General features: G+C 32.1%; 2 protein-coding genes across 5 annotated transcripts in view; both read left to right on the top strand.

Annotated features, from left to right (window-relative positions):
- The window catches only part of LOC134692754 (glycine amidinotransferase, mitochondrial-like), a 647170-nt gene that overhangs the window by 326890 nt on the left and 294733 nt on the right, over positions 1–25547 (top strand). The window lies entirely within an intron of this gene.
- Positions 14242–23887, top strand: LOC134693669 (neurofilament heavy polypeptide-like). Of its 4 annotated transcripts, XM_063554560.1 has the most exons (6): positions 14242–14430; positions 15520–15609; positions 17340–17669; positions 18906–19075; positions 22465–22521; positions 23078–23887. In XM_063554560.1, the coding sequence occupies exons 2-4, from the start codon at positions 15522–15524 to the stop codon at positions 18977–18979; spliced, it is 492 nt and encodes a 163-aa protein (XP_063410630.1). In that variant the 5' UTR covers positions 14242–14430; positions 15520–15521; the 3' UTR covers positions 18980–19075; positions 22465–22521; positions 23078–23887. The 4 variants fall into 4 exon arrangements, 3 of the variants coding, with proteins under 3 accessions (XP_063410630.1, XP_063410631.1, XP_063410632.1); XM_063554561.1 differs by lacking the exon at positions 22465–22521; XM_063554562.1 differs by lacking the exons at positions 22465–22521; positions 23078–23887 and adding an exon at positions 22083–22142.

The following is a 25547-nucleotide window of genomic DNA, read 5'->3' as shown; positions in this document are numbered from 1 at the left end:
CCCGAATTACCAAAATATTTAAAAACCGTACACTGTGTATATACTTTCCAATGGTTACATTTTGACTGATAGTTAGATTGTACGGCAGTATGTTTCCCCTTGTTTTGATTATGGTCGAATTATACCAGTCTTTTTTGTTTTGTTTCAGAATTGCAGGGCAATATACAGTTACTGATCTTTTATGAACACAACGATTAGAATTAAAATACACATAGGTAGAAAAGGTAGGAAAAAGCGATCGTCAACTGAACTTTTTTTTCAGTATTTAGGAATGATATATATACTAGCCACAAAAGAAACGATACCTGATTTTTATCAAAAATATCTACTTTATTTTTCAACAATATTGTTTTTGTTTTGTATTTTATGAAACAATAACATCAAAGCACACAAACTTAACAAAGATAACAAATCAAAAATAATTTTCCTTATTGCACGGACTGTTGAAGTTGTTGTTGTCAAAACCAAAAGTTGAAGAGTAAATATCGCGTATGGCCACCTCTTGCGTCGATAAAAGCAGTCAATCGCCGACGCATTGATCCAAGTAATCGTTGAATAAATGCTTGTTGAATGTTATTTCACTCTTCCACTAAAGCGGCTCGTAGCTGGTTGACTGACTCTGGTGGTTGATGACGTCTGCGAAAACGTTTATCAAGTTCATCCCATAAATGTTCAATGGGTGATAGATTTGGTGATAAAGCTGGCCATGGAAGAATGTCAATGTTATTTTGTCCAAGATATTGTGTTGATACACGTGCCACGTGGCACCTAGCATTGTCCTGTTGGAAACTATGCCGATTTCTATGCCTTGCAATGAATGGTTGTACAATGGGAGAGAGAAATATATCACGATAACGAACTCCAGTAAGGCTTTCGTTAATGAACGTCAAGTCAGTTCGTCCACAATGCGTGATTCCTGCCCAAACCATCACACCACCACCACCAAAGCGATCACATTCATGTACACACGCGTCTGCATAACGTTCATTTTGACGTCGGTTCACTCTCATTCTGCAATCACTTCTACGTAAGAGAAATCTTGACTCATCGCTAATAATGACGTTTTGCCACCTTACACGATTCCAATACAAATGTGCATTTGCCCAATGTAGGCGTGCAGTTCGATGACACTGTTTTAGAATGGCTCCTACTACTAGACGTCGTGAACGTAAACCAGCCTCTCTTAGCCTATTACGTACTGTTTGGGCTGATATCCTTGGATAATGGCTTCCAGGTGATTGTCTAGCGGTAATTGTAGCTGGTAAAAAAAGATTCCTGAGATGTGTGAATCTTATTCGACGATCTTGGCGTAACGTCGTTTCTCTTGGACGTCCACTACGTCGTCTGTAATTTGAGAACCCAGTCTGTCTTAGACGACTCATTGATCCTGTTATTGTCAATTTAGAAACACCAACGTTGTTTGCGACGTCAATATGACGCATATCTGCTTGTACCATTCCCACAGCTCTATCACGCTCATGTTTGCGAGGCATATGAAATCCCCTTTTGTGAATGTCACCTTCAATCACCTTTTGTTTACCTGTGTTGACCGGATATTTAATCACCCTCATTAAATTGAAAACCCCTTGTTCGGACGGCATAAATGTGGTTCGGCTCGAATTCAAAAAGACTCTAAAATGACGTTATTGTCCGGTAAAATAAAAACAAAAGTGCCCTACAGACTTATGACTCTTTTCGAACATATAACTAGTCGCAATAAATATTATTTTGTCAATAAAAAATATTATGAAAAAATGTTGGGTATCGTTTCTTTTTTTGATTTGTATATAGATTCTACCACTGCATCGAGTGTAATACGATATGTATCCACTCGAGACAATTACATTTTCAAATTTTAAGTCCGAGCCGCCTCAGCAAGGACTTTTAAATTGATAATTTAACTGTTGAGAGTGGATAAATATCGTATTACACGATATTTGGTGGTGGAATCTGTTTCTCTAATGATTTTCTAACATTATGCAGGCAAACATATTCTTTCTTTTCGAATGATCTGCAAAAAGATGTGTTCTTTCTACATGTATGTGACGTCGTCAGGCATGGTCGCCTTTTTCATGCCGTCACAATAGGAAATTCAGAGGAAAGCAAGAAAATTCGACGTCACAATCTGATGTTAACCAATGAAGTACTGAGATCAAACGAACCACACGTTGATTAAATTTTTGGTATACAATGGGTGCAGAAAAGGATAAATTGACGAAGAATTAGAGAAATATATATATATATATATATATATAATTAGTTATCAAAAGTACCAGGATTATAATTTTATACGCCAGACGCGCGTTTCGTCTACATAAGACTCATCAGTGACGCTCAGATCAAAATAGTTTAAAAGCCAAATAAATACAAAGTTGAAGAGCATTGAGGATCCAAAATTCCAAAAAGTTGTGCCAAATACGGCTAAGGTAATCTACTCCTGGGGTAAGAAAATCCTTAGTTTTTCGAAAAATTCAAAGTTTTGTATACAGAAAATTTATAAAACTGACCATATAATTGATATTCATATATAAGTAACAATAACATCTCCATGCCTTATATATCATGTACTGTAGCACGACGCTAGATTAAAACTGACGAGGAAAGGTAACACACGGCCACTAAAAGCTTTATTTTTGTAGAGCCCATGTGGCCGTGTGGTCTAGCGGGACGGCCGCAGTGCAGGCGATTTGGTGTCACGATATCACAGTAGCATGGGTTCGAATCCCGGCGAGGGAAGAACAGAAGATTTGCGAATGCAAATTTACAGATCTAACATTGTTGGGTTGATGTTTAGACGAGTTGTATATAAATATATATATATACATATTTATCAATTTGATCTTTTTTAGAACAAGCACTAGGCCACCGGAAGCTAAATTATTAATTCAATCTAGATGGTCTAGAAAGAGCGATCGGCAACTTGAATATTAAAAAAAACATTATGACGGAATTTAAAAAGAAGTAGGTAGGAAAGTGCGATCTTTAAATGTACAATGTAAGTCTGTCAGTGGGGCGGGGGGGAGGGGGGTTCATTTCTCAATAACATCAAATAAACTTATCATAGATACCAGGACTAAATTTAGTATATACGCCAGACGCGCGTTTCGTCTACAAAAGACTCATCAGTGACGCTCTAATTCAAAAATGTTTAAAAGGTCAAATAAAGTACGCAGTTGAAGAACATTGATCATTTTGGCATTCCACCTTTTCAGCTTTTTTTTCTTGATGCATCTCTACGTCATATTGTGAATGATGGAAAGGGCGATTGTTATTAATATATATATCAATATTAATTCGATATCAAGTTATTTTTATAACGCAGACAGAAATATCTGTTTCTTTTTTTAGCCATTACTTGGCGTTCATCGACTCCGTCTGTCGTCGTCGTTTCCGTCTGTCGTCGATGTGCGTCTAGTGTATACTATTTCAAACAAAGTTCTATCAACAAATAAGTTCAATGACCAATATTGTCAATTTTCCCCTAAAGGTGTTATTGCCCTTTTAAAAAAATCACAATTTGTTCATTTAATCTGCTCCTTTGAAACTGCTGAAACAATTTCAGCCAAATTTGGGCCGAATGAGTTTCAAAGTATCTACTATAAATTTTATATTTAATTTCTTTGTCAAGAACCATAGCAACTAGGACTAAAATTGAACATATGGGTAAAGTGCATTTCTTTGATTTTGAAGAAAATAAGACAGATACAAAGATCATTTCAAAGGAAATTTTAAGTCATTGATTAATGTACTATATTGAAAAACAAACACAAATCATAGATAAAAGAATTACAGGTGAAAGATTCAAGTTCTTGAGAGCTTCTTGTTGGTTTTTTTGTCAACTTTTATTTTTCTGTGTCATAATTGTAAAAAGACAGTTTAATTTTTTATTCAAGTGAAAATGACACTAAATCGAAGGCGTGAAGGTGGGAAAGAGCGATCGTCAACTTAAATTTTCTTCTAAGTATGAAGTTTGTGACATAATTAACGGTTGTGGGTAGGAAAGAGCTAAGGCCTATATTTCGTCAGTAAAAGGTTTATAACACAATAACATAAAAAAAGATCATTTTTGCAGCTTTTTTTCTTTGATGCACATCACTATCCTATTTTTAATGATAGGAAAGGCGATCGGGTTTTATCTATGTTTGCGGCTAAACGTTCGATATGGAGTTGTTCTAATAACAAAGACAGCGATATGTTTTTCTTGTTTTTGCTAATAATCTTTTTTCTATGTCATAATTAAAAAAAAAAACTTAGTGTGATTGGGTTTTTTTGTTTGCAAGTGAATAATAATTTACTTTAAGGTACAAAAGATCAATCAACAACTTAATTTTTACCTAGAGAATAGTTTATGTCAGGATGATTACATTATGAATATTTTGGTATTCTGCCTTTTCCAACTTTAACACACATCATTATCTTTCTTGTGACGTTCTGCTTATAAAAATGTAGACAGCGATAGTTGTATATATTTTCATGTTTCTATGTATTATTTCAACCTTTGTCTCACTCTGTGTCACAATGTGTAGTGTTCGACAAAAGGAATGTCATTCGTATGGGAATTTATGATAGAATAACAAGATATAAATCGTGTATTCGTATCTGTAATTTTATAGTCGTTATCTTTAAAGCAAATCTATAAAACTATCCTATACATTTTAAAAGTGATGGGCGATCATTGGTTAAATATGTTTGATTTGGTTTTAACCGTTTAAATCTCTGGTTTAGAGTTCTGTTAAGAATGAACACAGCGATAGTTTGTTTGTATGTTTTTTTCTACAAAAACCTCCTTTTTTGTTTTAATCGGAAGGAACATTTCGTTATGAATAACGTTTTTTTCGTCAAGAGAAAAAATACGTTTACATTTTAACAACTTAAATTTATTTTAGCAATGGACATTAATTTTGACAAAATAAAATATTCAGATAATGTTTGCTTTCCGCATTTTTCATCCAACTCTCTTTCAATTTCCAACTTCAATAGTTACACATCATTATCTTTCTTGTTAAATTCTGCTTAAGTTCGCTCTTTATTTGAGAATACTCTTTCTGGGTAGTTATTGCATGATCACTGCATTATTGTGCAAGTTAAAGACTTTGAAATATTAAACTTGCACGGAAGGTAGGAAAGTGCGATCGTCAACTGAATATTTTTTTAGTTTGGAATTTAAGAAATGATGTAAACGGTTGTACATGTACGTAAGAAAGAGCGATCTTTAGCTTCAAGTTATTCAGTAAGGGTTTCATGACACAATTACATAAATAAAAGGGCCGAAATATACCAGTGGCTTTGAAATGATTTTCAGTAACTGCAAGTACTCTCAGATCTGTACTTAGTGTCTTTATGTTATATATAAGATGTTACATGGACAATCATACCACATCTTCATTTTTTATAGTTTTTATTAGGGACAGGCCGCTGGCTGAGCAAACAAAAAAGGGGGGGGGGGGCAATCATGCTTCGGTCATTCCATATATAATCAACCAAATTGTCATACAAAAGGTCCTACTTGGACCCGCCTTTGCCACTAAATAGTCCAATATTTCCAAAAAAGGCGTTAACCTCCAATCAATCAACCAATCTCTGAAATACATCAAGTTAATGTTTTTGGTGGGGTTCGTGTTGCTTATTATTCAGTTTTATATGTTGTGTCGTGTGTATTTTTTTTGTCAGTTTGTCTTTTTCATTTTTAGCCATGGCGTTGTCACTTTTTTCGATTTATGAATTTGACTGTTTCTTTGGTATCTTTCTTCCCTCTTTTATTAATGCCTGCGTCACACTATCCCGATTATTATATACGATGGACACCCGAATGGGAAAATTTTAAGTTCGTACGAAGTTGTTCCCGATCTCGTTAAAATACCCAAAAGAGACCGAAGCAAGAACGATGAATAACGAAGTCTATACGATGGTGCCGAAATTATATATGATAGCAAAAGATGGACATTTGAAGGTTACCGAAGACGTGTATTTAAGCTTCATATCTCAGCCGAAGCCTACACGATGGATCACGAAGGCTATGTACACGATGGATTACGAATGCTACACGATTGATTACGACGATGGTGCGAAAACAAACAAGATGCATAAAGGTAAAATACATGTATGTACATAATACATGTATGAAAACGATCAAAACGGCGTTCTACCTGTTTTGATTTTTTTATGGTACGAACATAATTTCGACAACATATCGTATCTGTACAAGGCTGCCATGCATGGGGGAAATCGATCTGTTTGTCTAATTCTTATGAAACTTAGTTTATTGTCCCCTCGCCTACTACATGTAAGTTGCGTGTAGATTAACTGTTATGGACACTCTAGAACAAAAATGCTCAAAACTTGGTATGGTGTCACTCGTTAAGAAAATCTTAAGCACTATTGACTTTAAAGTTCAAAGGTCAAGGTCACAGTGACAGTTGTAATACATGGCAATATCACCCTTGTGGACACTCTAAAACCATTATGCTTCAAAACAGATTTGGTATGTTCTTCCTCCTTGTAATGATCTGATATTTTTTACATATAGTGTCCATATTTTTCCCCAATATGTGATATACGAGGACATGCCAGGCTCGGCATTGCCTTGTTTGAACTGTAAAATGTGTCTACTAGTATGAATAATCACCCATATTTATGCCCATGTTTTCTGGTCTATCTTAAAGGTAAGGTAATGCAAAACGAGCTCTTTCCAGTTGAATATCATTATAATATAGACACACGGAAGGATGTGGGGAAATCATCAAATGCGACAAAATATGACATATAGAAAACAAAATGGTTATGGATTAAACATTCGTGTGACAACAACTCAAACGATACATAAATAATCAGAATAACGAAGAAAAAGTTGGTTTCCCTATATACATGTACCTGCAGTGTTGGTGTACGAGGCGCATTTATGATTTTCATTATGTTACTTGATATGAAAAATTGACAAAAAATAATATAATACTTGTAAATGTAAATCCTGAGCCTGTAATAGCTGCTCTTCTTGTTCTATTTGAAATAATAGAAACAATGCAGTTCCCTTTTTTTGTTAGAATCTCATAGAATCATATGATATGAGTTCCATTTTTTGTGAACGTCTTTTTTAATTGTGGTCTTAGACTGACCAGCTGTGCATATCGCGCATGGCACTTCAAATGTATTTTAGCGCGAAAATTAAGCTTACATTTTGCTGGATTTAATGCCGTCGTAGTTCCATCTTTTCGCCTTCGTACTTGTATTCGACGGCAACACGACGAGATTACGAACATGTTAAACATTAAAAACCTTTTCCGAAGTTGTCCCAGGAGGCTTGAAAAAGTGACCAATGGTTCTACGATGGTTAAAGATGGCACCACGAATAGCCCGATCTGGAAACGATTAGTCCCGATTTAGAAAATTTTCATAATCGAGTTGCCATCGGCGTAAAAATCAGGACAGTGAGACGCGGACATAAGGGCGATCACTATAGTGATGTTTGATTTAATTTCAATAATTTTGCTATAACATAACAAAGGGTTTGCAGTTTAGCTCAAAATAAAAACAGCGATAGCATGCTTCGAAGGGCTAAGTGAGCTTTTCTCATCACTTGGCGTCATTCGTCCTGCGTCAATCGTCCTGCGTCCGTCGTCCGTCAATTTTTACAAAAATCTTCTCCTCTGAAACTACTGGGCCAAATTTAACCACTCTTGGCCACAATCATAATTGGGGTATCTAGTTACGTGTCCGATACTTGTTTGGATTGATAAATATTTTGATACGAACGTCACTGATGAGTCTTATGTAGACGAAACGCGCGTCTGGCCGGAAATATAGGTTTTTTTTTGTGTAAAAAGAGTGCAAAACATTTTTTGTAATTTATTTAATTGGTTAGAACGGTTTAAATTCGTTGAATTAGTAATAATCATTTTTTAGTAATTTATGATTTCTGATTAAAAATCATTTTCACAGATGTTTAGCACACCTGACCCACACTAGAATGTGAGATTTTCCCCTTAGGTTGCACCTGTTGCTGTTTTAAATAAAAAGTCTTATTCGCTGAAACAATTTGACCAAATGTTACAATATTTATACGTTATACTTTTTACCACAAAACACGATCAAACTTGTAATTAAAGAGCGTCACTTTTACAGTTCATAAGTTCATAGGTTAAGTCCTTTATTAATGGAAAAGTGATAATTCTGTCGTTTCCCTTGTCAACATTGAGTTTGCCTCAACCAATTGTTAATAAAGGAAGCTATTAAAACAAGAGTTCCAAATGGTGAAGTTGAAATCATCCCTTCGTAAATTTAACGGAAGCCATTGCAATTTGGTCAGTTAATTAGTAACAACGATTGGCCATCTGGTCAGAATGGGCAAATTATATGAAAGACTTACTGCTTAGTTTATTTCCATTTTTCTCTACATGTAGTTGTTTTAGTGGAGAAGACAAAATGTTTAAAGTTGAGAGATCTATGGACGACAGACGGACGGACGAATGAACGGACTCAAAGTGTTGACAAAGCGTTAAAAGGGAGGTACAAATGTTAATACGTATTCTAAAAGGTTTGGCAATTGTCACAATGTCACCTTTTATACAAAATGTATGTGTTCGTGCCTCAAGTTAAGAGTTTCATTAATGTCTGGAAGATTTTAATGGAGCTGTATAGATCTTCTGTGGTCACAAATTGTATTACAGCAAAACTAACGGGATGACTTCATAAACCCATCCTCTGTTTGTTATTCATAATGGTTCATATATATTTGCGTCGACTTAACAATCGATACCAGCACTGTATAAACTTTTCGACATACAATGACTAAATTAAATTTGACATTTCAATTAAACTGTGTATTAGTTTACTATGAACGTCGAGTTAATCAAGTACATAAGTGTTGAAAACCGTCACGCTAAAGGCCTAAGAATCCCGAATAAAAAGTAATAAATCGCCATCAAAGGGACGTGTTGGTAGTTATTCTATATATTGAGGATTTTGTCAAATCATTGAAGTCGTCTGTCATTGCAGTTAAAAGAACTGATTTGAAGATATATACCTTGGATACGTAAATGTTTGAACTGAGGCGGTTGACCTTCATCGCCGAACAAGTTCCGAAAATGAAGATCGCGAGAAGGAATATACAGAGAAAAATTTGCCCCCAGTAGCAGTATTTGATCCTGTAACGAATTTAGTGTTAGATTCTAAAAGGATAAGCGTGGAGTTTTGTTTAATTAAGAGGAAAATTAAGCACGATATTTCAATCTTTCGTAACAGTTTCCGAGTTTTAAACTTATTTCTGTGGTGCATGATAATTTAAAAGGAAAAAGTTGTGAGAAACTTTTCTTGGTGTCTAAAGTTAATATACCGAAAGATACAGAGTTGGTTTTGGACTATGGATAGACCTTGAGAGATAGGATTCTAGGAAACCCTTGAATGACCGGATAACTCTATCGCTTCTAAATTAAATGTAAAATGTCAATTATCAATTGGTAAGTAGGAAGACAATAATTCATCGATTTATTTTTATATATTCAAATTCAATATTTGGTAAAATTTGTCTAGAGACTAGGTAGTAGTGGTCAGGCTAGCGCTTCGGGCACAATTTGTAAGTTGTGCGTACAAGTTTCAAGAATTGAAATCTATACTTGAACAATGTTTAAAGAATGACTGTAATATCTGTTTCTTTCTAATTAAAGTTTGGATCACATGTTTGATGTTATTTCGAATAGATACTACAGCCTACCTTAACTTATTAAGAAAGAAAAAACATTTTTAATTTCATTAAATTTTTTCGTGTCTAAAATATACGTAACAGTGGGGATTAGTGAGTGACTGGATTGAATGTGAAACAATTTCATATATGTTTACAAAAGATCAGGAAATTTGGATATTTTATCGAAAGGTCATTTATCATTTTACTGCATGCATAAATTGATTGAATAGATCAAATTGGTAATAAATATCAATAAAGATATACATTGTATTCCAGAATTCGTCTATGCAAATCACAGGAAAATAATTAATTGGTTGCGTCGATACAAATATTCAGCGATTGTTTGTCAACAAACTTTAATATACTTTGTTCTAATAATAAACATTATGCAACTAGACAACAACAAAACATAATAATCAGGGCAAACATGTACTAGATAGAACATGAATAAGGGCTAATGGACCGGGATTCTGTTTTATACAATATAACAACTAGTTTGATTTTATATGAGGCTTCACACCAGTCCATATGGACTAATACATATAAAGGTAAACAAGGAATGCAGGATATAACTACCGATCGAAAGCAAGGTAAGTAAAAGGCAGTGGCTAAGTTGCCGGCTCCGGACTATATGAAATACATTTTATTGAAAAAAATTATCATGAACACACATGATATATGTGGCTACTAGGTGAGATTTCTATAATCTTTTAGTCTTCGACTAGATAAAGGATAACCATACTTTCGTATGTCGAACAGTTCCACCACCAAATAATAAACGGAAAACTTAATTAACAATCCTAACACAACAACCTTATGTTCACTATTTACATTAGGATCTTTAAGTTTTAATGACTTTATACATGGGAAGTTTACAGTTTTTTTACTTTGACATGGGAAGTTTACAGATTTTTAAGACTTTTTACATACAAAGTTAAGAATATTTCTGATTTTTTTACTTTAAGCAGTTTTATTTTGGTATAGTACTATTTAATGTAATAACACTTACAGAATAAATTACATAAATTCTTTTTAGATAATTCGTAATTCAGAAAAAAACTAAATTCATAGTCTTTGACCTTTAAGAATTGACCTTTATATCTTTAAAGTAATATGGCACTAATTTATTTACTGCGTATTATGAGGGTAAATAGAAAAAAACGACTTATTTAATGTTAATTCACATATTCATTAACTGAGACTTTAAGATTTAATAAAAAGGATTATACTTTTGAAAATTGTATTAAGTAGACTAGATTTTCAAATGTTTGTTTAATTATTCATTGCTGCAACACCCATCCTTGGACCCACTCTTCGTGCATCTTTTTTGTTTGCTTGGTCTTTCATCACCAGTTGATATCGTGCATTCTGTATAAGGAACACTGACCTTCTTGATTGGAATTTTATTTTGAGATATCAGGTCAGATGTGACTCAGTAAACAGTTTATATGCTTGTTTTGTCCATTAATACTTGTATTGTCATTTTATATGTGAGGTTTTCTTCAAGCACATCAACATTTGAGGTCAGGATGTTCTTACTTGTTCGTAAAATTGTTTGTCTTAATAAGACCGGCAAAATAGCAAAACTCTATACAAATCGCTTTTTTACCGAAGCCGATAAAATAAACCCTAACTAAGAGATGGATGTCCATCAATGTCTTTATCATTTTTATCTTTTATAGTGTGACGGTTATTTGTATATTTTATATATTCAGCTAGCCTATGTTCAAAATATTTGTATGTGCGTACTAGGTATGTAAAGTAGATGTAAATGATAATACTATAGATTTTTTTTCCGAGGCTATAAATTGTACATGTACAGTGACAAATGATAACAGTGTGAATGTGAAAAATTGTGAGCTCTGCACATCGTCCTCAAGCAATTTTCGTGCTAATGGCAGAATAAAGTAATTAAAATAGCTGCCAAGGTTTTGTGTTTGATATGATAATGTACATGTAGTTTGGTATGAACTTTAAAGTTTTCTTGCACTAATCTTTGAAATGAAGGAGCTGAATAAGGACTACAAATGGATATAAAAATGTGTGTACACCTAAGTAATACATGTACATGTATATTCTTATGGGCCTCAGGAAAAAACAGTCCTACAGCTTACGATGTTAACCTCTTTAAATATGTAAGAAATTGTTATTATATAACATTTACAGAGTAAAAAACAAAAACACTGAAATAAATGTAGATATTGTTTTCAAATCTATATATTATGTATATTGAAGCTCAACATTATGAAAAAATCACACAAGAGAAGAAAAACATTCAGATTACAGAAATGAACTTTGCATTATTTTCATAATTGAAAATTCTTAAAACTTAAAACTTTCTCATAAATTCTGTTGATACAATGTATACTTCACATTTTGCTGCGCTTCAACAATACTTATTTATCAGATGATTTGCATTATGTTCAGAGTATGAAGATGTAACCTGTAAGTGTTATCTATAAACTTGTATGTGGGTTTAAATGAAGAAGAGAGGAAACCCAACATCACTATTACAACCTAAAGATTTGTAAAGATCTATATTCAGTCATAAACTATCATTATAATGTTTGTTCCATAAAACGTTTCTAAATTTTTTTCTACAATTTTAATGTATCTAAAGATCTAAATTTATTTGTAGGGGGAAATCATCAGAAATTTATGTAAAGAGGAACCTCCTAAAAGAAAAGACAATTCTGAAACAAAATCAACTAATGTACAAAAGATTGATGAAACTCATCAACAAAGGACAAACAACACAAAAACCTCTTATGTTGTCCCGAAAATACGTCAGATCAAGCACAGAAATTTACTAAAGGCGAATTTTCAAAATTAATGCTGGATAGAAGCAATATGCATCTCGATATTTTGAAATATATTCAAAATTGTTTAACTACATTTAATTAATGCCAAAAGTAGGAGACCCCGCGAATAGTTGTGAGGACTATGCTGATAAAACTAGGAATTTTACTTACGAGCAAAGATCATCAATCCTAAAATATTTATGTGACAATGTTCATCCAATCACCTTGCAACACCTTGATGTACATGTACCAAGTATAATTCATGTCACTATTACATGCACTTTGATACACAGACCATCCAACTTTGATTCATGTTTGTCTGTTTTTGCTTCTCTTTTATTTCTGTCAGAAGAATATTGACTTTGAAATTTTGCTTAGTTTACATGTATTAGTTTGTGTTTAGATTTGTTTAAAGGCAACTACTTGTGATAAGTCAATGGGATTTGGTAAGTAGGTCCGAGACCACAATTGTCGTCCTTTGATTAATATAGTCCCTAGTGTTAACAGTGGGTTACTTGCCAATAATTTTTATACCCCTTCCAAGTTTATTTCTCCATGTTTAATGCCTCAAATTGTAAGTAGGGGGTGAAATTACACTGTAAAAAATTTGGGTCCAGAATTTTACAAGAAAATAGTGATTTGGTCCAGCTGAAAACAGTTCAGGAGTAATGGTGTTGAGATATTGAAAATGAAAGTGTGAGTTTCAGGTTAAATTTTTCGGTCAAGGTAGTTTTTGATGATGTTGAAGTCCAATCAACTTGAAACTTAGTACACATGTTTCCTATGGTATGATATTCCTAATTTTTATGCCACATTAGATTTTTTACCCAATTTCATGGTCCATTGAACATGGAAAATTATAGTGCGAGTGGGGCATCCGTGTACTTTGGACACATCCTTGTTCTTCCAATTTTAGTTTGTTTGTGACTGTACAACCATAAGGTCAAACCAAATGATTGAAAATAGGAAATATGGTTGATTCCAATTTTGTAAGCTAGGACAAAAGTGGCCATTGAAAGACATTAGTTGTCTTAAAAAGTATGTTTGAAATGGACAGTCTATTTTTATGTGAAAAAGTATAATATTCTTCAAAAAAACTTATTTCAAATGTGAAAACTGTAGATATAAGCTGTTAAAGGGGAACCACTAATGATATTGTTATATATAAAAAAAAAAGAAGATGTGGTATGATTGCCAATCAGACAACTGTCCACAAGAGACAAAAATATGGGCTTCAACAATGAGCAAAGCCAATACTGCATAGTCAGCTATAAAAGGCCCCGATATGACAATATTAATGTAAAACAATTCAAACAAGAAAACTAATGACCTTATTTAAATATAATAATGAACAAAAAACAAATATGTAACACATAAACAAACGAAACGGCAACCACTGATTACAGGCTCCTGACTTGGGATAGGCACATGCATAGATAATGTGGCTGGGTTAAACATGCAATTTTTTTTTACATTGGCATTTCCACATATATCACATTGCATTGCACTTTCAGTTTCATTCATCAGTCATTAACGTTTTTTCACAATTTAAGGTTAAGTTTTATTTGTTTTGAATGATTAAACCATTTGCATGATTTCAAATGTCATATCCACTTTTTCCTACCTGCCCCTGGAGGACTTTTGAATTCAGTGTTTGTTTGAAATAGCACATCCTATTGATGGCCTCTTTTTCAAAATTTTATTAAAAGTTTCAACTACATAGTTAGATCTTAATTTTTCAGGCTTTTTACATCATATGGCTGATCTAGATGCTGTTTTAAGAGCACAGTCTGTACTGTTTGTGATTGAAGAAGAAGTGGAAACAAAGCCAGAAAATCTGTTGAGTCATACAGATATTCTGTTTAATATGACCCGAAACACAAACTTCAGCGAAGACCTACTTTAGAAAAGATGCATGGCAGCTTGTTTTAAATACTCTCAAAGTATTAGAAGGTACACAAATGTAACCAGTCTGAATATTAAAAATAGAAAACTAACGACCTTATTTAAATATAAAAATGAACAAAAAACAAATATGTAACACATAAACAAACCACTGATTACAGGCTCCTGACTTGGGATAGGCACATGCATAGATAATGTGGCTGGGTTAAACATGCAGGTTTTTTTTTACATTGGCATTTCCACATATATCACATTGCATTGCACTTTCAGTTTTATTCATCAGTCATTAACGTTTGTCACTATTTAAGGTTAAATTTTAACTTAACTGCTGCAATCAAAGAATTTTCATTGCTTTTTTAGCTCACCTGGCCCACAAGGCCAAGCGAGCTTTTCTCATCACTTGGCGTTCCTCGTCCTTTGTTCGTCTCCGTCGACATCGTTGTTAACTTTTACAAAAATCTTCTCCTCTGAAACTACTGAGTCAAATTTAACCAAACTTAGCCACAATCATTATTGGGGTATCTTTTTGAAAGAAAAAAATGTGTGCAGTGACCCAGGCAACCAATCAAGATGGCCGCCATGGCTAAAAATAGAACATATGGGGTAAAATGAAGATTATAACTCTGAAAATAAAGCATTTAGAACAAATCTGACAAAGGATTGAATTGGTATCTACATGTAGTCAATGTCTATTTTCCCTGAAATTTTCAGATGATTTGGAGAAATGATTGTTGGGTTGCCTCCCCCTCAATTGGTAATTTGAAAAAAAATTGCCTTTTTTGGTTATTATCTTGAATATTGTTATAGATAGAGATAAATTGTAAACAGCATAAATGTTCAGCAAAGTAAGATCTACAAATAAGTCAACATGACCAAAATGGTCAGTTGACCTCTGAAAGAGTTATTGCCCTTTATAGTAAATTTTTAACAATTTTCATTAATTTGGTAAATTGGTTTACAAAATACTTTCCTTTCTATCTAAAGGGCCAAGTTTATTATAGATAGAAAAATTGTAAGTAACAAGAATGTTCAGTCAAGTAAGATCTTCAAACACATGTTTGTCATGAATCCATCTGTGTCCTTCATAGACTAAGGTGAGCGACACAGGGTCTTTAGAGCCTCTAATTTATGTTTTAGATATGTATATTAGTAACACTCAGAAGTATTATGATAAGATTTCTCCATGCCAGACAAGAAAAGGCAAAGCTTTAATAGGTCCAGTTGAAGGTGAGTTTCATATTAATGAATATTGAAAAAAACATCTGAACGTAAGTACGTATATGTGGAATAATTGCCATTGGTACCAAACCCAGTTACGACATTGAACAAGTATTAAATAAGCTCTCTACGAGTTCAAGTTTGAAATCATTATAAAGTTGACTTTTGACTGGTTTCTGCTGTTTTATAGTAGAAACGTGTTTAACTGGCCATGGACCTAAGAGCAAATTGATTTTATTTCCAATAAATTAATTAATGAAAATATAAAATGTGTAAAAGATTTTCAAGGAGACAACAATGAGCTAGAGACCAATTTGCATAGATGTAAACTACTATTGGTTACTGTTTGGCCTTCAACAGTAAGCAAAATCTTTAAAATGTAGGAAGTTATGAAGACTTTGTGACATTATATTAAGACTTTGTAATAACTTCACCATTGTTTTAAGGATAACGCGTATTCAAGCACTTTTTAAAAAAAAATGTAGTAAGAATATTCAAAAGGTTTTCAAAAAGGACATCAGACCAGATTAAATCAAGTAAGTAATTCTTGACTTGTGTAAGTATTTTAATTTATAATGTTCTGATTAGTACTGTTTTCTACTGCACAAGTATTTCTTTGAACATACAACAGTTTGGGTTCTACAGATAAGTCTGAACCATCTTACATATTTATCAATATGCTCCAGTAACATTGATAGTGCAAGATGTTAACTCTGCATAGTATATTATTTACTTTTTATATTTGTATTGATTTAGTATAAAACCAGATAGGTTGTTCATTTGTGTAAGTTGAAATTTGAAAATTCACCTCTTATTCCATTTTTTCTCTTAAAAGATGATTTTGATCTATTTTTTTAGCTTTTTGGCAGAAAAATGAAATATCCTTTTTTAAAATGTATTTAATTGTACTTAAGGCATCATGAATTATATATAATCATTTATAAAAAATCTGCCCCTAAAAATTAGAGGTGAGTAATTTCAGGCTTTAATGAGACTCTTGTTTCTGTAGATATCTTGTTTCAATATTTGTGAAACATGTTTATGCCAACCTGGGGAGATATGATATAACAAAGAATACTAACAATTTAGGCAGTTTATTTATACACATTTTTTATACCCCATGCAACTTAAGTTACGAAAGGTAAAATATTTTTGACTGGTCCATCGGTATCAAAAAAGCTTGGATGGGATTGTTATTGACAGAAATAAGAGGAGGGAGACTTTTTTCACGAGGAGACTGGATAAAGATCATAGATTTTTGCTTTATGCCTAGAACATGTAGAAAGCACATTTATTTTTGTTGGATTTCCTATAAATCAATGAAGTGCTGGATATCGGTTAAGGTGGACCACTTTGTCAGGGGGGGGGGGGGGGGGAGGATGAAAATCATAGATTTATATTTTGTTTGCCTAGTGACAATATAGGGATGTGGGGTATGTGATCCTGCTAACTTAACTAAAGTTCTTTTATAGATAACCAAGCTATAAAAAAAAGTTCTATGACATAATTCTAGGTAAAAAAGATAAGAAATCCTTTGATAGTGATGACAGATCTCCATTTAAAGCAAGACATGGTAGGTATTTTTAAATATTTGTATTTAGAAATACTTATTGCTGTTGTTCTACACATCTACAAATTTCCTACTCAATTATACATGTATCAGGCTTATTATGTTGCATGCCAGAAGCATTTCATCTTAACAAGTCACTTCTAACATCTTATAATTAATTACTTTTTAGAAAAAAGAAGTGTATATTCCTTTACAAGTGAGGAATTTTCTCCATTAAAAGCTAGGAAAGCTAAGAAATCCTTTACAAGTGAGGACAGTATTCCATTAAAAGGTAGGAAAGCTAGGAAATCCTTTACAAGTGAGGACAATTCTCCATTAAAAGCTAGGAAATCCTTTACAAGTGAGGATAGTTCTCCATTAAAAGCTAGGAAATATCTTACAACTGAAGATAGTTCTCCATTAAAAGCTAGGAAATCCTTTACAACTGAGGACAGCTCTCCATTAATTGCTAGGAAATCCTTTACAAGCAAGGACAGTTCTCCATTAAAAGCAATACAAGGTGAGTGATAACATGTTATTTGATAATTCCATTGACTTATATGCGTGTTTTTAACAACACGGAAAATCAGAATTAAGCAGTATTTATATTGAGTGTTTTTATAAATTTAGAAACACGTCAGAGGGAATCCCAGTTTTGATAAAATACGATAGTTCTCGGAATTCAGATAAATCTATCTTTGTCATATAAGAAATGAAGTGGAGTTTTTCTTATATGTTATTGTTATGAAACTGATATTTAAGATCATTGTAATTCCATAAAGAAATAGAGAACCATATAGGTCGTTTAGTCAACATTTAATATACGATCTTGCTCAAAGGTTTGTTTTGGTAATTATGCGCATGCGTATAAATTTCTTGACTTCAAGGGGTTTTAGCTCTGGATTCCCCACTCAATTAATTTATATCTCATGGGATCTTTTCTATGAATGTCTGCTATTGAGGGTTATTGTTGTTGCATATCTGTAAATCATATGCATCATTTAAAAAAAAATGAATGTAGTCATCATCATAGAACACCCCTTCAGGCGAAATGGAGTCTACCATATTATCGTTTCGAGTTGTCTCACTTCCTTAAATGTTGAGTCAAACGACATGTCCAGTATTAGCTCGTTCTGTCAATAAATGTTGTATTTTATTTAAAACGATCGCAATTTGAACCGATAAATTTGTACGGAAAGGAGTCATGATCACTGACTCAAAGAAAATTAATTATTTGAAGAGTTAGGAATGGGGTTTCTCCTAGAACTAACGTAGGAAAATAGGTGATAAGATACGAAGTGGAATATACTTTCTCTCACTCTGAGTCACAGTGACTGCTGTGGAAAGTAAACTTGGAATTGATAGTACAAAAATAAAACACAATAGGCCTATTTTCATTGTTCTTATAGGATACAACATATAAATATTAACATTTTAAGTAATTTAAGAAACAGTTTATGCATACACACTTATTGATACAACCAAGGTATAACAATAAACTATGACATAATTGTAAGTAGTAGAGATAAGAAATCCTTTGATAGTGATGACAGATCTCTATTAAAAGCTAGGAAATCCTTAAATAGCAAAGACAGTTCGCCATTTAAAGCAAGAAATGGTAGGTATTTTCTATATTTTGTATGTTGATATATTTTTTCTGTTCTAGACATAACTGTGTATTAAGCTGACTTAAAAAAGAATACACAAGTTCTTCGTAACACTCACTTCTAACACTTTACAATTAATTTCTTTATAGGAAAAAGAAGTGTGGACAATTCTTCATTAAAAGCTAGGAAATCCTTTACAAATGAAGATATAGTTTTCCATTAAAAGCTAGGAAATCCCTTACAAGTGAAGATAGTTCTCCATTAAAAGCTAGGAAATCCCTTACAAGTGAAGATAGTTCTCCATTAAAAGCAATAAAAGGTGAGTGATAATATAAATATGTTATATACCTATTACCATTAAAAAGAGGAAGCTAACATAGGGGACAATGAAAGTTAATACCATTACTTTAACCATTCAAAATCCTGAAATTTAGTTTTTGATCCAGATAGTCATTTGAGCTTATGCCATCACTTGCTATAATCCTCATGAATTATTTCCAAAATCTTCCGTTCTGAAATTAATGTGTCAAATACTTCAAAAAGACTTAAAGTGAATGTTCCTTAGGGTATATAGTTTATAAATTTTAATTGATGATCTGATTCATCAACAAATCTTGATGCTGTTGCTAAGAAAAAGAACATAGTTTAGTGGTTTTTGTGAAATTGGTGTCTTTTTAATAGAATTATGCCATTTTCAATTAAATTTTTTAGTGCGTCTTTTCATGTTGTAAAGTTATACTATTGTAAATGAGGTTAGGGTAAAGGTTGGCGTCTGTTAAAACATTCACCTGTTGCATTTATTATATGCACCTGTCCTTAGTCAGGAGGCTTTTGTTTAGTGGAAGTCGTTTATTGGTGTGTTTCATATATGTTTATTGTTTCTCGTTTTGTGAATAGATAAGACCCTTTGTTTCCTGTTTGAATTGTGTAACACTGGTCATTTTGGGACTCTTTATAGCTTGCTGTTGGATGTGAGCCAAGGCTCTGTGAAGAAGGCATTACTTTGACCTACAATTGTTAAATTTGAATTCATTGTGAATTGGATGGAGATTTGTCTCATTGACACTCATACAACGTCTTCTTATTTATATAAAGGATAAATGCAGTTTTGGGCTTATATCTCACTAAAGCAGTTAGAGCAAAAATATTGGAGGTTTATGTAAGTAATAGAACAAGATCTATCTGCCATAAGATGAACAGTGCAATTGGACAACCCATGTTTGGTAACCGTCCCGAAATGGTTGATTTGTTGGTTATTTCATTGTATCGTTAATTCTATTATAGATAGAGAGAAGTTAAAGTAAATAAATTCAGCGAAGTTAGGTATAAAAATAAGTCATTATCAGGTTAAGATCTATATGCATTGTAACTTTCAAACATATCCTACAACCCATTTTCGGGTTACTGTTCCGAAATAGTTATTTTTTAGGGAATTTTATTGTTTTTGGTTATTATCTTCAATTTTTTTTTGGAGATATATAGAGATAAAATGTTACAGCAAAAAATGTTCAGCGAAGTAAGATCTACACATGAGTCAAATGAGTGAAATTGAAATGAGATATTAAACTGTATGCAATAAAAATAGGAGGAACAATTTATTTGCTTATATTTTAAGATTCTGTGGATTTATTGATTTTCGTGGGATACCAATTTTTGTGGATAACGTGGGTGTAGGTGAATCACAAATTTCTCTAGGCTTGTTTCAACACATAATAAAAACCATGAAATGAAATATACAAAAAAACACAATTTTTCCACAATCCACGAAAACTGGTACCCACGAAAATAAATGAATTCACAGTAATACAGCTTACATGTTCCTATATACTTTTTTTTATTTATTTTAATTGAAGTAAATGAAAAATATTTCCTCAGGAATGCCCACCTTCTTAGTTATAAAAGCAAAAGAAATGAAAGCTGAAAGTATAGAGTATCTGCAGAATTATAAGCCATTTAAATCATTGCCAAAAGTTGGAGATCCTGTTTAACCATTATGTTGACAACACTAGAGGCATATCTGAGGAAGTGAGAGATGAATTAACTTCATATCTCAGCTTGACATATAAAGACATTTTCAATCTATCGGTCAGTTCTGACATTCCATCTATGATGCACAACACTATATCATTCATAATACATCATTCAGGAAACAAAGGTACAACTTTTATGAGAGAAAACAATATTTTTTTTTACTTTCTGTTACATTAGAAATAACAGTACTGTAGTTGAAGAGTTGCCACCGTCAATTGTTACACACTAGACAGTATCAGAGACAGTAAAACAGTGATTTGCAACCATCAAATTAAAATTGACAGTGACAACTGTTCAAGTACAGTACTGTTATTCCGATTCTAATGCATTACAAAAAGAAAAAGTACGATAAAACTTTAAAAAACGACTAAACTTGACAATTAGAAACAAAAAAACGCGAAATTTAATGAATTATTTTGGCACAAAAATGTCATGGCTAAACGTGACGTCATACAAATGAAAACTTACAAACTGGAGGTTATTACCTTACCCGTACGCTTCAAATTACGATAAAATTACATTAAAACGCCAAATTCAAGGTAGGTGTTGTTTTATTTTCAATTATATAGTAGTAATCGAACATTTGTTGATTCAATCAATTCAAAATGGGGGGGGGGGGGGTCCCTCCTTAGTTAAGCCTGACCAACTGTGGATTTGACAGCAAATTTTAGCCAATGAAAAAAAAATTGTTACATCCAAATTGCATTAGAATACTCATTATCTGAATAATAGAAATCTGTCACATTTTGTTATTGTTTTCCAGTTTCTTGTTTTTATATTTCTGCATACACCTTAATATGTTATTCTATATTAAACCAATTTCTGCCTGTCATGGCATTGAAGGTTGTGTTCTATAAACATATAATTTATTCCATTTGAATTAAGGTAAATTTATAGAGATGACCTGCTGTTGAAAAAATACCCGATGAATGATTTTTTTCAGTGGTTTATTTATGTTAGCTGAAATGCTTTTGGAATAGGCCTAGGTAACTATAGCTAAGATGATAGACAAGTGCCTCATGTTCAAAAATATTCATGTAATTACAGTAGCCCATCCAGAATTATTCAAAATGTTACAACTTACATGAACATCAGTGTAAAGGTTAAACATAATGATATACATTTTACGTTTTTACAGGAAATCAATGTTATTTCGTCTTAGATTTTATTCTAAAAAAATCCAAATTTGATGTTTTAGGGACCAATTTGAAAACACCTAGAATCATCCCTGGTGGAATAAGCTTGTTTTTTCTCCTTTTTCATTTACATTTTTACTCAACTGTTTAATTTTCCAGATTTAAATAATCCAATAGATGTTTGCCAAAATTTAGAAAGGATCCGTGAAACTACTGGAGAATGTGAAAGGATTGGTAAAAATACTAAAAAGGGTAAATAATCTAAAGTTTTTACAACTTTATATCAGTCGAAAGATTGTTTTTTTCACAGTTTGTCTTTTAAATCTTATTTACATTCTGAATTGCAACTTGTATACTTTTGAAGATTTGACTGATAAACGAATTTTATTCAGATTTGGAAAAGGAGGATAACAGTTTGTGAAAAGAAGTTTCATCTTCATAATGCAAATTTAAAATAGTTTTAATTGTTTTAATTCCATACAAATATTTCAGGGAAGGTTAGAATGAATTTTTTTTTTTTAAATCCTGATTTTCATTTCAGATGCAATTACAGGACTTATTAATCATTCATCGACAAAAGATAAAAAATCAGAAATAGGTGAGAAATCATTTAGTATAAAATTATAGTTGGTTAAAAAATCTTCTCCTCTGAAACTGCTTAGCCAAATTTAACCAAACATTGCCAAAATCATTATTAGGGTATCTAGTTTAAGAATTGTGTCCGGTGTCCCGGTCAACCAACCAAGATGACCGCCATGGTTAAAAATAGAACATAGGGGTAAAATGCATTTTTTGGCTTATAACTCAAAAACCAAAGCATTTAAAACAAATCTGACATGGGAGTGAAATTGATGATCAGGTCAAGACCTATCTGCCCCGAAATTTTCAGATGAATCGGACAACCCGTTGTTGGGTTGCTGCCCCTGAATTGGTAATTATAAGGAATATTTGCTGTTTTTGGTTATTATCTTGAATATTATTATAGATATAGATAAACTGTAAACAGCAGTAATGTTCAGCAAAGTAAGATTTTGTTTAATATTCACATAGACCAAGGTGAGCGACACAGGCTCTTTAGAGCCTCTAGTTTTAAAAGCAATGTATTTGCATAATAATAGTCTTTTTAGTTAGTAAAATAAGTTGATGTTTTGTAGGCAGAAAAAGATCAGGAAATAAGAAAATAGATGCAGCAGAATCCAAGAAGTGTACAGTAAGACTGACTGATATTGGTACTATTAAAAACTTGAAAACATATGTAAACAAGACAGAGAAAAAAAGAAAAAGAAGGAAGATATGTGTAAAGAACTTGTAAAAAAAAATGTTAAATGTTAAAGGGGCACTAGCTGTCAAATTCATGTTCACCGACTTTACTTAATTTCTAGTATTTGATTTATAATAATGAATAATGTTAACATTTATCCAACCTATTTAAAGTCTAAAAAAAATTATTAAGAGGACACGGTATAAAATTACATTTCGTGTGTTCGCAGTCTAGACCGCCATCTAATTAATTATTGAGTTGACCTCTACAGTCTTTCAATGACCATATAAGCGATGTAAACATAAATATAGATATAAATAGATCAAGCAAATTCATGCTCTTGGATTATTCTAGGTCTATTTAATTTTATATTATAGATGAAACATTAATGTTTATCATCGTTTTTATCTGTATAAGAATGATTTTCTGTGGATCAAATCAGTCAATCAATTGATTTACCTTTGTTTCACTTTCAATGTTGATATTCTTTTCCTTTAAATAATTTTACACATTCAATTCATGTGTTATCCATTTCAAGCTAAGGAGTTAAATTGAAGTTCACATTAATACAAATTCTATGAGGTTGAATTATTCACTTGCAAGTGAATAATTCATTATCAATGATTTTAGCTTATTTTGACAGAACTAAATCATACTTGCTGCTAAAAGCGAATTATTATTTCACCATTGTATTTCATTAGTGATTGAGCAAAAACAATAATATATAATTTTTTTTTATATATCTCGTAGCTAGTGCCCCATTAAGATTTAAAAAAGTTCATCTGATATGAAACAACAAATTCAGGATACTTTGTGTCATATTTCAAATAAGTTGAATGTATATCTACCTATGATAAAACTATGGTATTGCAAAATGTCGTATTTTTTTTTGTCTTATTGATGAAAATCGATAATAGGAAGAGTAAAAAAGCCTGTGAAGTAAAAATATAAAAAAAATATATTAATATATAACAAAATCCCTTCAAGAAAATATTGTGACCTTTAGTTTAGTCATGCAGTTCTATGACAGCAGATCTTTTTTATGTTATGCAACTTTACCATAAGTTTGACCAAATGCAAAGCAAATGCAAAGCAAATGCAAAGCAAATGCAAAGCAAACAATAAAAATCAGGAAAGAGAACACATGGATGTATATATTTATTCTGTTTGACTTGAATTTACATTATTATTTATCTAAAGTTTTTCAACTTTTCAATAGATAGACTAAGTGTAAATGTTTGTTATGTCTGCAAATTTTCAATATTATTTTTTCATGGAGTAAATGAGTCTGTATTGCAAACAAAAGAGTGTATTACACAGTTCTTTCCATTAAATTCATATTTATGCACAAAAAAAATCATAATTATGAGTACTGTTTTTCACTGTTTATTGTATACACCCCTATATCATGTACATAGTATAAGAAGCTTGAGAAAAAAGTTTCCATGTGTATAACAGGGACATATCCGAAAAGTTCAAATTCAGTAAAGTTTTGCTTAAGTCTGATTTTTTTTAGCAAGAACTTAATATATATAAAGAAAATTCAATTCAAAGATGACCTTGATTTTTGCAATGATATATATACATAGATATAATACTTTTACTTAATCATTCTGCTTGGATATCAATTTTGTCAAATTTTAAAATTGAATAAAAAAACAAACAAATACTTGTGTTTAATGATCTTCATACTGTTAGCGTTCAGCCAGGATGAAGAGATTATGCTCAAAATTGTCTCTTTATTGGATTGGAAGAAAGAGTTTTTATCTTTAAAATGAGAAAAGTAGGAAAGTTATAGATCAGTGAAAGAGATTGAACCTTATAGTTATTTTTAGTTACAGTGAGGATAATGATATAATAATGACTATCTTGTGACTTTAATATTTTATTGTTGTTGTTTGTTTATATAAACAATGTTTTAAGTTTCTGTGAATAGGTATAGTTTCTTTATTTATTCCATGTTTTGTTACATTATCAGTTTTTTTGTGGACCTTCAGAATTTGTGGATAATCTTTTGCAACATAAATGTCAAAATATTCACGCATCATGCATCTTGAACTTTATTTTTCTTTACCTATAATATGAACCATAATGTATATAGATATAATCCTTTTACTTCATCATTCTGCTTGGATATACAAGTTGTCTAATTATTGAATTGAATAAAAGACAAATACTTGTGTTTAATGATCTTCATACTGTTAATGTTCAGCCAGGATGAAGAGATTATGCTCAAAATTGTCTCTTTATTGGATTGAATGAAAGAGTAAGTTTTTACCTGTTCAAGTCATTATACTGTTAGAGTACAGCTAGGATGAGAAATAAATGCTACAGTGTTAAATTTAAAAACAAAATTGATTGAG

The sequence above is a fragment of the Mytilus trossulus genome, chromosome 12 (genome assembly GCF_036588685.1).
Source record: "Mytilus trossulus isolate FHL-02 chromosome 12, PNRI_Mtr1.1.1.hap1, whole genome shotgun sequence".
Taxonomy (NCBI): Eukaryota; Metazoa; Mollusca; class Bivalvia; order Mytilida; family Mytilidae; genus Mytilus; species Mytilus trossulus.
The sequence above is the reverse complement of the archived record's forward strand: the minus strand, read 5'-3'. Positions and strand labels throughout refer to the sequence as shown.

What these genes read in the sequence shown, in the direction of transcription:
- LOC134693669 (XM_063554561.1), top strand. Translation starts at nt 15,522, where the DNA reads ATGTATATTAGTAACACTCAGAAGTATTATGATAAGATTTCTCCATGC. An exon ending in TTTAATAGGTCCAGTTGAAG is followed by an intron (nt 15,610 to 17,339) that starts GTGAGTTTCATA and finishes ATTACTTTTTAG; the next exon opens with AAAAAAGAAGTGTATATTCC. An exon ending in TCCATTAAAAGCAATACAAG is followed by an intron (nt 17,670 to 18,905) that starts GTGAGTGATAAC and finishes ATTTCTTTATAG; the next exon opens with GAAAAAGAAGTGTGGACAAT.